General features: G+C 38.1%; 1 protein-coding gene across 17 annotated transcripts in view; it reads right to left on the bottom strand.

The window, feature by feature from the left end:
* GRAMD1C (GRAM domain containing 1C) overlaps nucleotides 1–13,461 on the bottom strand; it is a 105,088-nt gene that overhangs the window by 32,412 nt on the left and 59,215 nt on the right. For 15 of the 17 annotated variants that reach the window (XM_043474877.1, XM_043474873.1, XM_043474889.1 and 12 more), the window contains 2 exons: nucleotides 3,573–3,691; nucleotides 148–280 (listed from right to left, as the gene is read on the bottom strand). In XM_043474877.1, the coding sequence (XP_043330812.1) occupies nucleotides 148–280; nucleotides 3,573–3,616 (177 nt within the window). In that variant the 5' untranslated portion in view covers nucleotides 3,617–3,691. Of the gene's footprint in view, nucleotides 1–147; nucleotides 281–3,572; nucleotides 3,692–4,353; nucleotides 4,475–8,241; nucleotides 8,603–13,461 lie in introns of those variants that run through there. The other 2 variants (XM_043474874.1, XM_043474886.1) reach the window with 2 other exon arrangements.

Below are 13,461 nucleotides of genomic sequence, written 5' to 3'. Positions count from 1 at the left end.
TTTAAAGGCTTAAAACTCTTGCCCGAAAAGAGCAGCCTCACATCTTAAGTGTTTAAACATTTTGTATACTGTATTTTTATTTGATCTTCCATTATGATGAAAACATGGCAATATCAGATAGATTTGAAAAGGGAATCATATACCAACCCCTTCTGGTGAATTTCCTTCAATTGACTCTGACTCTGAAACCCAACTAATTGATTCACGGGTAAAACTGGTTGACTTGGATAATTTTTCATCTCTCTCCCCACAGTCATCCAGGCTGCTTCTTCCTGGACTTCTGTAAGAAACAGAGCATAGAAACATAAACAAGGTTACTTCTGCACAAATAACTGACTTAGTCTCCTCATTCAGGTCCTTTTCTATTATAAAGCATTTTGAAGACAATTTTTTTTAAGTAACAAATAAGCTTCTACCTATAACAAAGTTATATTCTTAACCCACTGATCTCACTGCTGAAAATAAAATATGCTTATGTAAGATTTTATAAACTTCAGAAACTATTGAAAAGTGAACCAAGTACAAATGGCCATAACAGCAACTAATACATTGAACCCTGCTTGTTTAAGTTTTAGTTGTGAACAATGAAGATGCTTAGAAAGGGTCATGGTAAGTATTTGAGTTGGATGCCAGATGGCACCAGAAGACAGTTTTAGATCTCATCCCCTCCCTTCAGATTCAGTCCCAACTGAGATAGCACATCTCTCTGAGAAGGGGAACCTCCTGACATCTGAGCACAGAGCCCATCCATCAGTCCATGTTCTCCTCATTCCTGAGAACAAAAATTCCTAAGGTTAAAGGAGAAGCTTTTCAAATGATCATAGGGACACAGACTACAATAAATGCCTTGGGACTTGCTTTTCTTGCAGGGAGTGGAAAAAAAAAAAAGGAAAGTGTATGAAATATAAAAGGAGCACAAAAGGATCTCATTTACAGTGCTCAACTTTATTGAGCAACTAGTATTACTAATTGATCATTACTATATTTAGATGTAAAGCTCTTCTAAAATAAAGTAGTAGCCTGACATCTGAAGCCAAGTTATCCTGAGAAAGAAACAGAAAAGCAAGAAGAGTCTATACTATTCTACTCCACTCAATAATACTTAGGTCTACTCCTGGCCAATAGAATGGTAGCACCTTGAGGGAACAAGAAAAACGGCTCCTGAAGACGAAACCATGAGCTGAGTGTCTGTAGCTGAGGATTTTAAGGATGGAGGTAGATTGTGGAAAAATAAAAAAAGAGGAAGGAGAGTGAAGAAAAGCTTGAAAGTGAAGAGAAAAAAGATGAAAGAGCAGAGGAAATAAAGGTCTGGAAAGGTCTGTGTCTGAGGCAGACACAGTTCTCTCAGAGGTTGGAAGAATGGGAAAAGAGTAGAAGAGCAAATGAGGATCCTGCCACATCTTCTTTTAGAAAGCAGTCAGTCACCTAAGAAAAGATGGATGTTACACTGTGTTACATGGAAGAATGGGAAAAGAGTAGAAGAGCAAATGAGGATTCTGCCACATCTTCTTTTAGAAAGCAGTCACCTAAGAAAAGATGGATGTTACACTGTGTTACAGTGCACAAAGCAGCAGATCAAAAATATTTACTTTCTGTCTTCAAAGACTAGAAACTTTTCCAGTTGGCAGGGATCTTGGAGATCACCTAGGTTAACTGACTCCATTTACAGATGAATAAACTGAGGATCAGAAAGGCTAAGTGATTTGCCTGAGTTTGCTCAGCTACTAGGTGGTAAAGTTCAGACTAGAATCCAGATCTTCTTTACCACCATCCAAGGCTTTCTGCATTATGTCAGGTGCTTTTCTACCCAACTCCAGTACCTGAGAGAGGCTAGTAAACTTTACAAGGAGAGTAGTCCAATGGAAATTTTTAGCTTTACAGAAAACTAATACAATATACATGTGTAACCCATGTTAAAAAAAAAAAAAGACTGCAAAATATTAGTGCTGAGCAGACACAATATAAATAGGATCAGTACAACTAGAAGACTATCTGTATATGTACACACACTGAGACTTCAAAAGCTTTCCATCTTAAGACTTATTTGCTATAGAATTTTTAAATAAGTAATTTACCAAATTTTTCATTAAGTTTTAATTTATATTTTTTAATTTATATACTATAAAATTCACCCAGTTTAAAGTGTATAATACAATTGTTTACTGCCATCACCACTTTTTAATTTTAGAACATTTTTATCACCCCAAAGGAAATCCTATACCCATTAGCAGTCACTTTCATTCTTCCTCTCCCCCAGTTCCTAGCAACTACTAACGTACTCTCTATCTGCATGGATTTACTGATTCTGGACTCCACGTCATGTAGGTGGAATCATACAATATATGATCTTTTGTGACTGGCTCCTTTGACTTAGCATAATGCTTACTGCAGAATTTTCATGTATTTTCCTGAGTTATTTGTATTGCTTTGATCTCAATTACCACTGGACAAAATGCACTTTTATTTGACAGGTTAATAAAAATGTCCACTCTTCCAAGTGAATTCCCATCAGTCAAAAATAGTCTCTTTCTACTCTGAATTTTTTCCACATTACCTATTGCTCTTTTTGGCCCTTATCATTTTCAACCCTCTATTAAAAGTATTTGCATTTTCCATAGTGCTATAAGCTCTTTTCATCAATGAATTCAAATATTTATTGAGTGCCAACTACAAGTCAAGCATGACGCTAGGGTATCCTTGAGGAAAAGTCATATTACCTTTGTACCCTCAAAATATCTTCCAGCTGACTTACTTTATTGTTTACATATATGTTAGGTAGTATATTAAAAAGCAGAGACGTCACTTTGCCAACAAAGATCCATATAGTCAAAGCTATGGTTTTTCCAGTAGTCATGTATGGATGTAAGAGTTAGACCATAAAGAAGGCTGAGCACCAAAGAACTGATGCTTTTGAACTGTGGTGCTAAAGACTTTTAAGAGTCCCTTGGACAGCAAGGAGATCAGACCAGTCAATCCTAAAGGAAATATTCATTGGATATTCACTGGAATATTCACTGAAAGGACTGATGCTAAAGCTGAGGCTCCAATGCTTTGGCCACCTGATGTGAAGAGCCAACTCATTAGAAAAGACCCTGATGCTGGAAAAGATTGGAGGCAGGAGGCGAAGGGGATGACAGAGGATGAGATGGTTGGATGACATCACTGACTCTATGGACATGAGTTTGAGCAAACTCTGAGAGATAGTGAAGGACAGGGAAGCCTGGCATGCTGTAGTCTATGGGGTCACAAAGAGTCAGACACGACTGAGCGGCTGAACAACAAATGAGCTAAGTACTTAGTAGGTACTTCTCCATATCCTTAATAAAAAGGTTTACTAACCCCATGCTTTATGCAAATCCTAGGTGACAGTTAAAAACTTAGCATTACATCATCTGATCTGTATTTGCTTATCAATTAATGAACTATTATTCATTGTCCTCATCTTTCACCACAGAGAAGCAAGAGGCAAATTTTACCCAAGGTGAAACAGAAAGCCTGAATTAATAGTCTAAAATACTTCTGCTTTGACTAAAGATTGATAAATCTTGACATTTCAAAACATTTTGTGGTACCTTGGCTGCACCGTATCCTCAATAGACAGGGACAAGTTCTCCATCTCTTCAGCATTTAAGCCTACCTCAGTGCCATAGTTCTCTTGGAGCAGCTGCCAGAATTCCTATCTGGTCAAGCTCTAGAATGACACAAAGATTAGCCTAACCATTGGGAATATAACAAATTATAAAACAGTAATTCAAAACATGAATTCTGATGTCAAAATGACCAGCTGTGCAGATACTAATGTATGGCTTTGGAGTTTTTTGACGTTCTAGATGTCAGTTTTCTACATCCATAAAAAGTAAGCTAACAGAACGTATCTGACAGAGTTGATACTGGAAATAGATGATTTTTAAATGTGTACTATAATAACTACTGTGAAAGGGAGGCAAGATATTTAAAATCCTCTTTTTATAAAATAATTTGTTCATAGTTTCTGGCAATTACTAATCTGTGATTTAAATTTTGCAATCCAACCAGTGTACCAGGGTGGTGGTTCACCATTCAGAATTCCAATCAATTCAGAATCCCCTCCCCTTAATTTATAATGTATCTGAATATTTTAACTATATGTGAAACTTCATATATAAGTACATTTTAAATCATATTTTCCTAAAATGCAAAATGCAAGTCTGGAGTTTAGAATATTTCCTTTTTTATTTAAAGTTTTTTTTTAATGTTGACCACTTTTATAGTCTTTATTGAATTTGTTACAATAGTGCTTCTGTTTTATGCTTTGGTTTTTTGGCTGTGAGGCATGTAGGATCTTAGCTTTCCGACTGGGGATTAAACCCATACCTGCTACACCAGAAGGCAAAGTCTAATCACTGGACCACCAGGGAAGTCTTTATTTTTATTTATTTTCCATAAAGTTCAGCTTGTTCTTTCTTTGTAAGTATCATTGGTTGTTGTTCAGTCATTCATTCATGTCTGACTCTCTGCAAGTCCATGTACCGCAGCATGCCAGGCTTTCCTGTCCTTTACCATTTCCCAGAGTTTGCTCAAACTCATGTCCATTGAGTCAGTGATGCTATCCAAACATCTCATCCTGTTATTCCCTTCTTCTCCTGCCTTGAATCTTTTCCAGCATCAGGGTTTTTTTCCAATGAGTTGGCTCTTCTCATCAGGTGGTCAAAGTATTGGAGTTTCAGCTTCAAGGTACCATCAGTCCTTCCAAGAATATTCAGGGTTGATTTCCTTTAGGATGGACTGGTTTGATCTCCCTGCAGTCCAAGGGACTCTCAAGAATCTTCTCCAACACTACAGTTCAAAAGCATCAATTCTTCAGTGCTCAGCCTTTTTTATGGTCCAACTCTCACATCCATACATGACTACTGGAAAAACCATAGCTTTGACTAGACGGACCTTTGTCAGCAAAGTGACCTCTCCTTTAATACACTGTCTAGGTTCATCATAGCTTTTCTTCTAAGGAGCAAATGTCTTTAATTTCATGGCTGCAGTCACCATCCGAAGTGATTTTGGAGCCCAAGAAAATAAAGTCTGTCACTGTCTCCCCACCTATTTGCTATGAAGTGATGAGACTGGATGGCATGATCGTTTTTTGAATGTTGAGTTTTAAGCCAGCTTTTCACTCTTGTCTTTCACCTTCATCATGAGGCTCTTTAGTTCTTTGCTTTCTGCCATTAGGATGGTGTCATCTGTGTATCTGAGGTTACTGATATTTCTCCTGGCAACCTTAATTCGAGCCTGGGCTTCATCCAGTCCAACATTTTGCATGATGTACTCTGCATATAAGTTAAATAAGGAGGGTGACAATATACAGCCTTGCCATACTCCTTTCCCAATTTGGAACCAGTCCATTGTTTCATGTCTGGTTCTAACTGTTGCTTCTTGACCTGCATACAGGTTTCTTAGGAGGCAAGTAAGGTGATCTCTTTAAGAATTTTCCACAGTTTGTTGTGATCCACACATCGGTCTTTAGCACAAAGAAGCAGATGTTTTTCTGGAATTCCCTTGCTTTTTCTATGATCCAACAGATGCTGGCAATTGATCTCTGGTTCCTCTGCCTTTTCTAAATCCAGCTTGGACATCTGGAAGTTCTCGGTTCACATATTGTTGAAGCCTAGGTTGAAAGATTTTGAACATTACCTTGCTAGTATGTGAAATGAAATTGTGTGGTAATTTGAAATTCTTTGGCATTGCCTTTCTTTGGGATTGGAATGAAAACTGATCTTTCCCAGTCCTGTGGCCACTGCTGAGTTTTCCTAAGTTGCTGGCATATTGAGTGCAGCACCTTCACAACATCACCTTTTAGGATTTGAAATAGCTCAGCTGGAATTCCATCACCTCCACCAGCTTTGTTCTTAGTAATGCTTCCTAAGGCCCATTTGACTTCACACTCTAGGATGTCTGGTTCTAGTGAGTGACCACACCATCATGGTTATATGGGTCATTAAGACCTTTTTTGTACAGTTCTTCTGTGTATTCTTGTCACCTCTTCTTAATATCTTCTGTTTCTGTTAAGTCCATCAGGGTTAAATAATCTAATATAAAAAACTCATGTATTACAAAGGAAAACAAAAATAGTAACAGTATGAAAATCAATGGTCTGATTTTTAGAAACATTATAGATGGTTAATTACATAATTAAGCAAGGTAGAGGGAGGCAGCATTACATGAAGCAATTGCTGGCAAGATTCTTTACTTCTCTCATTCATTCAACAGATATTTATTTAGAACCTACCAAATGTATAGGACAACCCAGGTGGCTCAATGGTAAAGAATCTGCCCACAATGTGGGAGATGCAGGTTTGATCCCTGGGTTGGGGAAGATCCTCTGGAGAAGGAAATGACAACCCACTCCAGTAATCTTGCCTGAAAAATTCCATGAAGAGAGGAGCCTGGTGGGCTACAGTCCATGGGGTCACAAAAGAGTCAGACACAAGCTGGCGACTAAAGCACACCAAATGTATATTACTGCACTAGATACTAAAAAGGATAAAAATGATATCCTACTTGTTCTCTAACAACGTATTATAATATAGTTGAAAAAACATGGGAAACTTTTATGTAAAAGTTAAATAGGACAAACTATAACACAATTACGTACTAAAGAACTGGTGGAATCAACATGATATAGAAGTATAAAGGAAAGAAACATTAGTGTGGTTTAGGATGATCAGAAAAGGCTTCACATTATAAAAGGATCTTCAGCTGAGCTGAAAGAATGCAACAAATAGAGGAAGTGGAGAAATTTAAAAATCGGGGAGCAGAAGTCTACATAAAAATATAGAATAAATCATGAAAAACACAAGCAATATTTGTTCTGGAGTCAGTAAACACTGTATCAAACTACTTGGAGTAAAAATTTTAAGTGAGGAAGTAGTAGAGATAAAGATAGAGATTTTACAGGGCCAAAACATACAGATATCTTGAATTCTTCCCAGCTATTCCCGACAACAAATATCACATTTCCTTTTTTTTTTTTTTCTCTCTCTGTTTATCCTCTCTGTCTAGTAGCTTTGGTATCTTTGTTACATTACACTAGATGACCTTCATCATTTCATGGAAACTCAAAGACTTTAAGAACAAAATTTCTGCACTTTAGACTCCTAGTTCCCAGATGACTAGCATTTCATAAGAGTACCTGTTGAAACTTCAGATATCATTATTTCAAAAAGTCAAAAATATCCGAACAGTTACCTACAATAAAGTTATTCAAGCTGGGTAAAATGTCAGGTTACTTTGTTTGGGGCTGAATTCTATTAACCTAGAGTGGTTATCTCAGGCTGATAAGAAACTCTCATTGGAAATAATGAACATCTAATAAACAGTAAACAACAAGGTTCTGACATTTTATTATTTTATATACACTACTTATTTAGTGGATAAAAAGTCTTTTGAAGCATAGTGTCCATAGAATAAAAATAACAAGGATCACTAGTGGTAGAGAAAGTTAAGAAACAACTGTGCTTAATCCTAAAGGTACCCCAACCTGTCTGACTCCCACTCCAGAAGAACCATTTGTGAATAGCTTCTTTTTTTTTAACAATAGCAGTTAGCTAATACTGATAATTAGCTCTGATAATTATAACTGATATGTTCCGAAGATGTCTTTGAAACACTATCAGTGTCATAAATGCATGGTTAACTTTATAAAGAGAAACAAGCAATATTTCAATATACTTATGGAAGATTAAGCTTTTATAAAAACTCTTCAGAAATAATAGGTATCAAAATATTCCAAAAACAAACTAAAACAAGTACATAAACAATTAGCTATACACTCTGACAGCTTCCTAAAACTGAAAGAAATGAAACTTATGAGTAAAATAGTAACAATAAAAATACAATTTTATTCAACTACATATATAAATGTTTTAAATACATTATTAAATACTATCAGGAAGTTAATAGAGTAACTTCAATATATTTTAATCTATTAATTCAATACAAATATATAAGGTTAAGAGAATATAAGGTTAAGAGAAAACAAAACAGAACTCATTTAATTTGCCACTCACTTAATTTGCTAATTTGTTAAAAATGACTTTTTCTACAAAGTTGGCACAAAGTCACAAAAATGATTATTTACAGCCATGTTGAATATTCAAACACCAAAACATATACCCAGACTGATATTCATAAATCTTTCAATAATCAGCAGCAGAACCTGGGTTAAGTAAACTTAAAAAAAATTTCTATCAACAAAGGTTGACCACCTACCTGGGAACAATGGGGAGGAAGGCTCCCCGTTCAGCCTGCTGAGCTCTTGAACAAAATAAAGACGAATCAAGCAGTAATCAGATAAGGCTCAAAAGTCAGATCAATTTCTAGCCCTGAAAGCTTTGTATTCTAAGTACACTGCAAGGTTTCTCTACAGTAGAGTTCCAAACATTTAATGACAACTATGTAAAATCACTGCTTTAATCCTCTAGTTTTGTTATGAATTTTCCTTATAAAAGACAAGCTCTACTATAATTTAAAGCACATTATTTGTCACTTCCTGGTTTGTAGCACAAGCACTCTTTTCTAGGCTACCAGTCAGAATGCAGAATTGGAAGTCATACCTCACTCTACAGGTTCCTAAGCCACTCCTACTAGAAGAGGGTAGGCAAACAAGGTTTTATTAAAGGGACAGTTCCCAATTTCTTCTGTTCTACATATCGATTAGAAACAATAAAATGCAAAGGAAAACATCTTGCTTATGCTCTATTATGTAAAATGCCTATTGTAATAATATCTTAACATTTTTGTTAAAGTTAAATATTCGATATACTAATGGTTAAATTTTCTTCTCCATGCTGATGCCTCCTGTTCAATCCTGGCAATGTCATCACTTCTTCATATACCACTTCTTCACTGCTAAGTCACATCCCCATGAGACCCCTGCATTAACCCTTTACAACTATCAAGGATTTCATTTCTTGAGTATTATAAATGGAATGTCAGGAACAAGCTTTTCAGGTGGAGCCATTCCAAGAAGCAGTCAGCACATTTTCATCACTCAGACATTTACATCTTGATTACTCAATAATTCTTTCCTTTAGAAATATTTTTAACTTTATTCACAATAATTTCCTGGCAGGGACCTCGACTATAGTAAACACTAGGCCGAGTCTCAACTACCAGTTCTAATTTATTACCCAGAAGAAAAATTTTCATCTAAATGAAAGATCAAATCTTGCCCTAATTTCTACCTAGCTGTTTCAGCTAGTTTAGTAAAGAGTGTGACAAGTCAAAGGCTACTTGATGAACTGCAAGGATTAACCTCTTGGTGGTGAGGTAGGGTTGCTAAAATCTAATCATTTTATACAACAGCAGAATAAGGGACCAAAGTGACACTGGAAGATACTATTTGCTCAAACTGAAGAGAACTCATTATGGGGTGGGCTTCCACTCCCCTAAAACCAGTGCTCTTGACATATTATGGCAGTTCTCGTTGACCTAAATCCAGATAAGTATCTTTACTCTACCATGGTAACCAAAGAGCTATGAGAAAAACATACATTAACTGTACTGTAAATGATCTTTATATACTTTTGCCAAGTATAAAAATCCCTTATAGTAAATGACTGGATACAGAGCAGAGCACAGCAGGTGTAAGAGGGAAAACAGAACCTAAGCCTGGACCTGAAGAAAGTCTGACATACAAAGGCTGAGTGGAAGAGGAGTACCCAGAAAAAAGTATAAAAATACAAGAGAGGCAGAAAAAAGTTCAGAAAGAATGACACGGAAATCAAGGGAAAAGGGTATTTCAAAACAGAGGGAGTGCACCATGATGTGAAATGCTGCTGAAATATCAAGTAAGACAAGCTTATGTATGTCACATTCAAGTGTGCAGAGGAGTGAGGCAATCTGGCAAGCCAGCTGACCATAACTGGAGAGGGCAGGGAGAGGGTAACACAGAGAGGAAGAAGGAAAGAGTCTCTAGGGGAGGGGGAAGCAGCCAGGTATGAAGAGCCTACATTCCATGTTAAACACAAAAGGCCACTGACTAGTTTACACATAGAAAAGCAACAACTTCAGATGTGTGTTTTTAAAAGATATACTTTTAAAATGACAACTTCTTTGGTAACAACCTGAAGGACAGATTAGAGTGTTTAAAGAGATATTTAGGAGACTACTGTAATGGTTCAAGCTAGAAATGATGAGGCTCTTGATGACTGACATGACACATTGGCAAAGAAGAGGTAAGAAAACAAGGATGTACCAGGTTTCTGGCTTGGGTGACTGGTCAGGAGGAGGTATACTTCACTGACCAAGGAAAAATAGATGGAGGAGCTCTGCCAACCAGAAAGGCAAAAAAGAGGGAACAATAGACAAATAATTCTACACTGCCAGGATACTATATAGACTATGTGACTAAAATACTTAGCAATTTACATTTATTTTTTTCCTGGTAGGTTTGAATACTGCTCTTATCAGATTTCTAACACTACTGGAAAACTTCTAGATTTTCAAGTAATTTCAAAAGAAAGAATCACTGGAGAGGGGCATAAGGAGGAATAAGAGGTTTGATAAGGCTGAAGAGTCTGCAAGAGGAAGCTGGATGGCACTCTTCTCAAAGATGACACTGACTTGCTCAGTTAACCACTATTTGGGGAATGGCCTCAGCACTGTTGACTTCCTGAGTGCTCTGCACTCAGAGCATCTGACTCAAACCACCCACACTCACAAGCTGCACACACACGCTCCATAGTAAATTATACTAATGCTCAGAAGGGGAACAGTCTTTTCTATTCTAGACTTCAGAAGGCGTTCATCCTTACCATCCAGGTGTCTGATTACCTTGGAAGTCAGATTAGTAATCAGAAATCTGCATGACAAGCATGAAGTCAGGACAAAGGCAGCCGATTTTTAAGGGAAAAATTACCTGTGATGCTGGTGAAGCCTGATGAGTCACCTCTGTCTCGCTCCTCCAGTGGTCAAAGTCTACCTCTATGACTTCGCTTTTCTGGCCTAAGTTCTAAGTCCTTGGCCTAAGTCTGGCCAAGTCCCCTTCAGATCAACATATTTTTCCTTTATAGATACTAACATAAGTAATCAACTGTTTTTTTGTTTGTTTGTTTTTAATAATTTTTTCATCTTTGGCTGTGCTAGGTCTTCACTGCTGCTCAGGCTTTCTTTAGTTGCTGCAAGCAGGGGCTGCTCTTGGTGCAGTCCACAGGCTTCTAATTGTGGCTTCTCTTGTTGTGGAGCAGAGGCTCTAGGGTGTGCGAGCTTCAGTAATTGCGGCATCTGGGCTCAGTAGTTGTGGCTCCCAGTCTCTAGACCAATAGGCTCAATGGTTGTGGCACACAGTCTTAGATACTCTGCAGCATGTGAGAACTTTCCAGATCAGAGATCAAACTCATGTCTCCTGCATTGGCAGACGGATTCTTTACCACTGAACCTTCAGGGAAGCCCTCAATCAACTTTTCCCCCAACCGTCATCCTTCAATTACAGATTCCCAAAATAGAAGTTGGAGTGACTTGTATCAAAATTGGGAGAGGGTGGGTCCACATACATTGAAAACCTATCCTCATCACTTCATCCCTAATTCTGACATATGGCTCCTCCTCCTTTTGGCCTTTGGGAATAAGCCTGAAAGCCATTCTGTCTCTTCAAGTCTTAGAATTTAAAATGAGTGCAGATTTCTGCTCTATTAGGCCCTGGATTTAAACACTCAGTCTTAGTTCCGTTCAGTTCAGTCACTCAGTCATGTCCGACTCTTTGTGACCCCATGGACTACAGCACACCCGGCTTCCCTGTCCATTACCAACTCCCAGAGCTTACTCAAACTCATGTCCATAGAGTCAGTGATGCCATCCAACCAACTCATCCTCTATTGTCCCCGTCTCCTCCTGCCTTCAATCTTTCCCGGCAACAGGGTCTTTTCCAGTGAGTCAGTTCTTCGCATCAGGTGACCAAAGTGTTGGAGTTTCAGCTTCAGCATCAGTCCTTCAATGAATATTCCTGATTTCCTTAGGATGGACTGGTTTGATCTCCTTGCAATCTAAGGGACTCTCAAGAGTCTTTGCCAACACCACAGTTCAAAAGCATCAATTCCTCGGTGTCAGTTTTCCTTATAGTGCAACTCTCACATCTATACATAACTATTGGAAAACCCAAAGCTTTGAATAGATGGACCTTTGTTGGCAAAGTAATGTCTCTGCTTTTTAATATGCTGTCTAGGTTGGGCTGTCTAGGTTTTCTTCCAAGGAGCAAGTGTCTTTTAATTTCATGGCTGCAGTCACCATCTGTAGTGATTTTGAAGCCCAAGAAAATGAAGTCTCTCACTGTTTCCACTGTTTTCCTGTCTATTTGCCATGAAGTGATGGGACCAGATACCATGATCTTAGTTTTCTGAATGTTGAGTTTTAAGCCAACTTTTTCACTCTCCTCTTTCACTTTCATCAAGAGGCTCTTTAGTTCTTCTTCGTTTCCTGCCGTAAGTCTGGTATCATCTCTATATCTGAGGTTATTGATAACCAATAACCTCAATCTCAGTATGCACTCTTAAATTTCCATGGAGAGTGAGTTTCCCAATAGCCCCATGCACTGGCAAGAGACATCACTGTTATGTCTCTCAGAGGAAAAACAGTGCAAAAAGAACAGTTTGATTTCTGTACACATCCTGCCTATATTAATAGTATCAGTAATCCTAAATCTAACAATATGATAATATCACTAGAAACATAAAAATAGTAATGATGTTGTGGTGGATTGAGGCCAGATCATAAAATTTTAGATTTGATGGTCTGGCTCTAACACAAAACATGGAAGGGGGAGCAGCTTAACCTCAACCAAATAGTGGAGGACTAGAGTGGGGGAACGCAATGGCACCCCACTCCAGTACTCTTGCCTGGAAAATCCCATGGACAGAGGAGCCTGGTTGGCTGCAGTCCATCGGGTCACTACAAGTTGGACACGACTGAGCGACTTCACTTTCACTTTTCCCTTTTACACATTGGAGAAGGAAATGGCAACCCACTCCAGTGTTCTTGCTTTGAGAATCCCAGGGACAGGGAGCCTGGTGGGCTGCCGTCTATGGGGTCTCACAGGGTCAGACACAACTGAAGTGACTTAGCAGCAGCATCAGAGTGGGAGAAAGGCTGAGGTTCTTTAAAAAATATAGAAAACACTAATTGTATCCCAGAAGAGAGCTGTCACTGTCTTCTGGCCCCACAAATTCCAACCACTCAATGTGCTGTCTTCAAGAAGGTGTTAAATTCAAAGGCTGTGAACTAAGCTGAAGCGCTATCAACTACAGCATGAATGACGTGGTGACACTTTAGACACACGTCTAAACACTGGAGACTTACAGTAAGTAAACTAAGTCAAATATCTGAAATAAACTGCCCTTTCTGAAGGAAAGCATCAGAGGAAGTGTATGAATGGGGAAAAAATGTACTTTTAAAAACATTCGTTCTCAAAGGCATCATATCTTCCTCAGGCTTTTT

Source organism: Cervus canadensis, chromosome 7 (assembly GCF_019320065.1).
Source record: "Cervus canadensis isolate Bull #8, Minnesota chromosome 7, ASM1932006v1, whole genome shotgun sequence".
NCBI lineage: Eukaryota > Metazoa > Chordata > Mammalia > Artiodactyla > Cervidae > Cervus > Cervus canadensis.
Note: the sequence above shows the minus strand (reverse complement) of the source record. Positions and strands in the feature narration are given on the sequence as shown.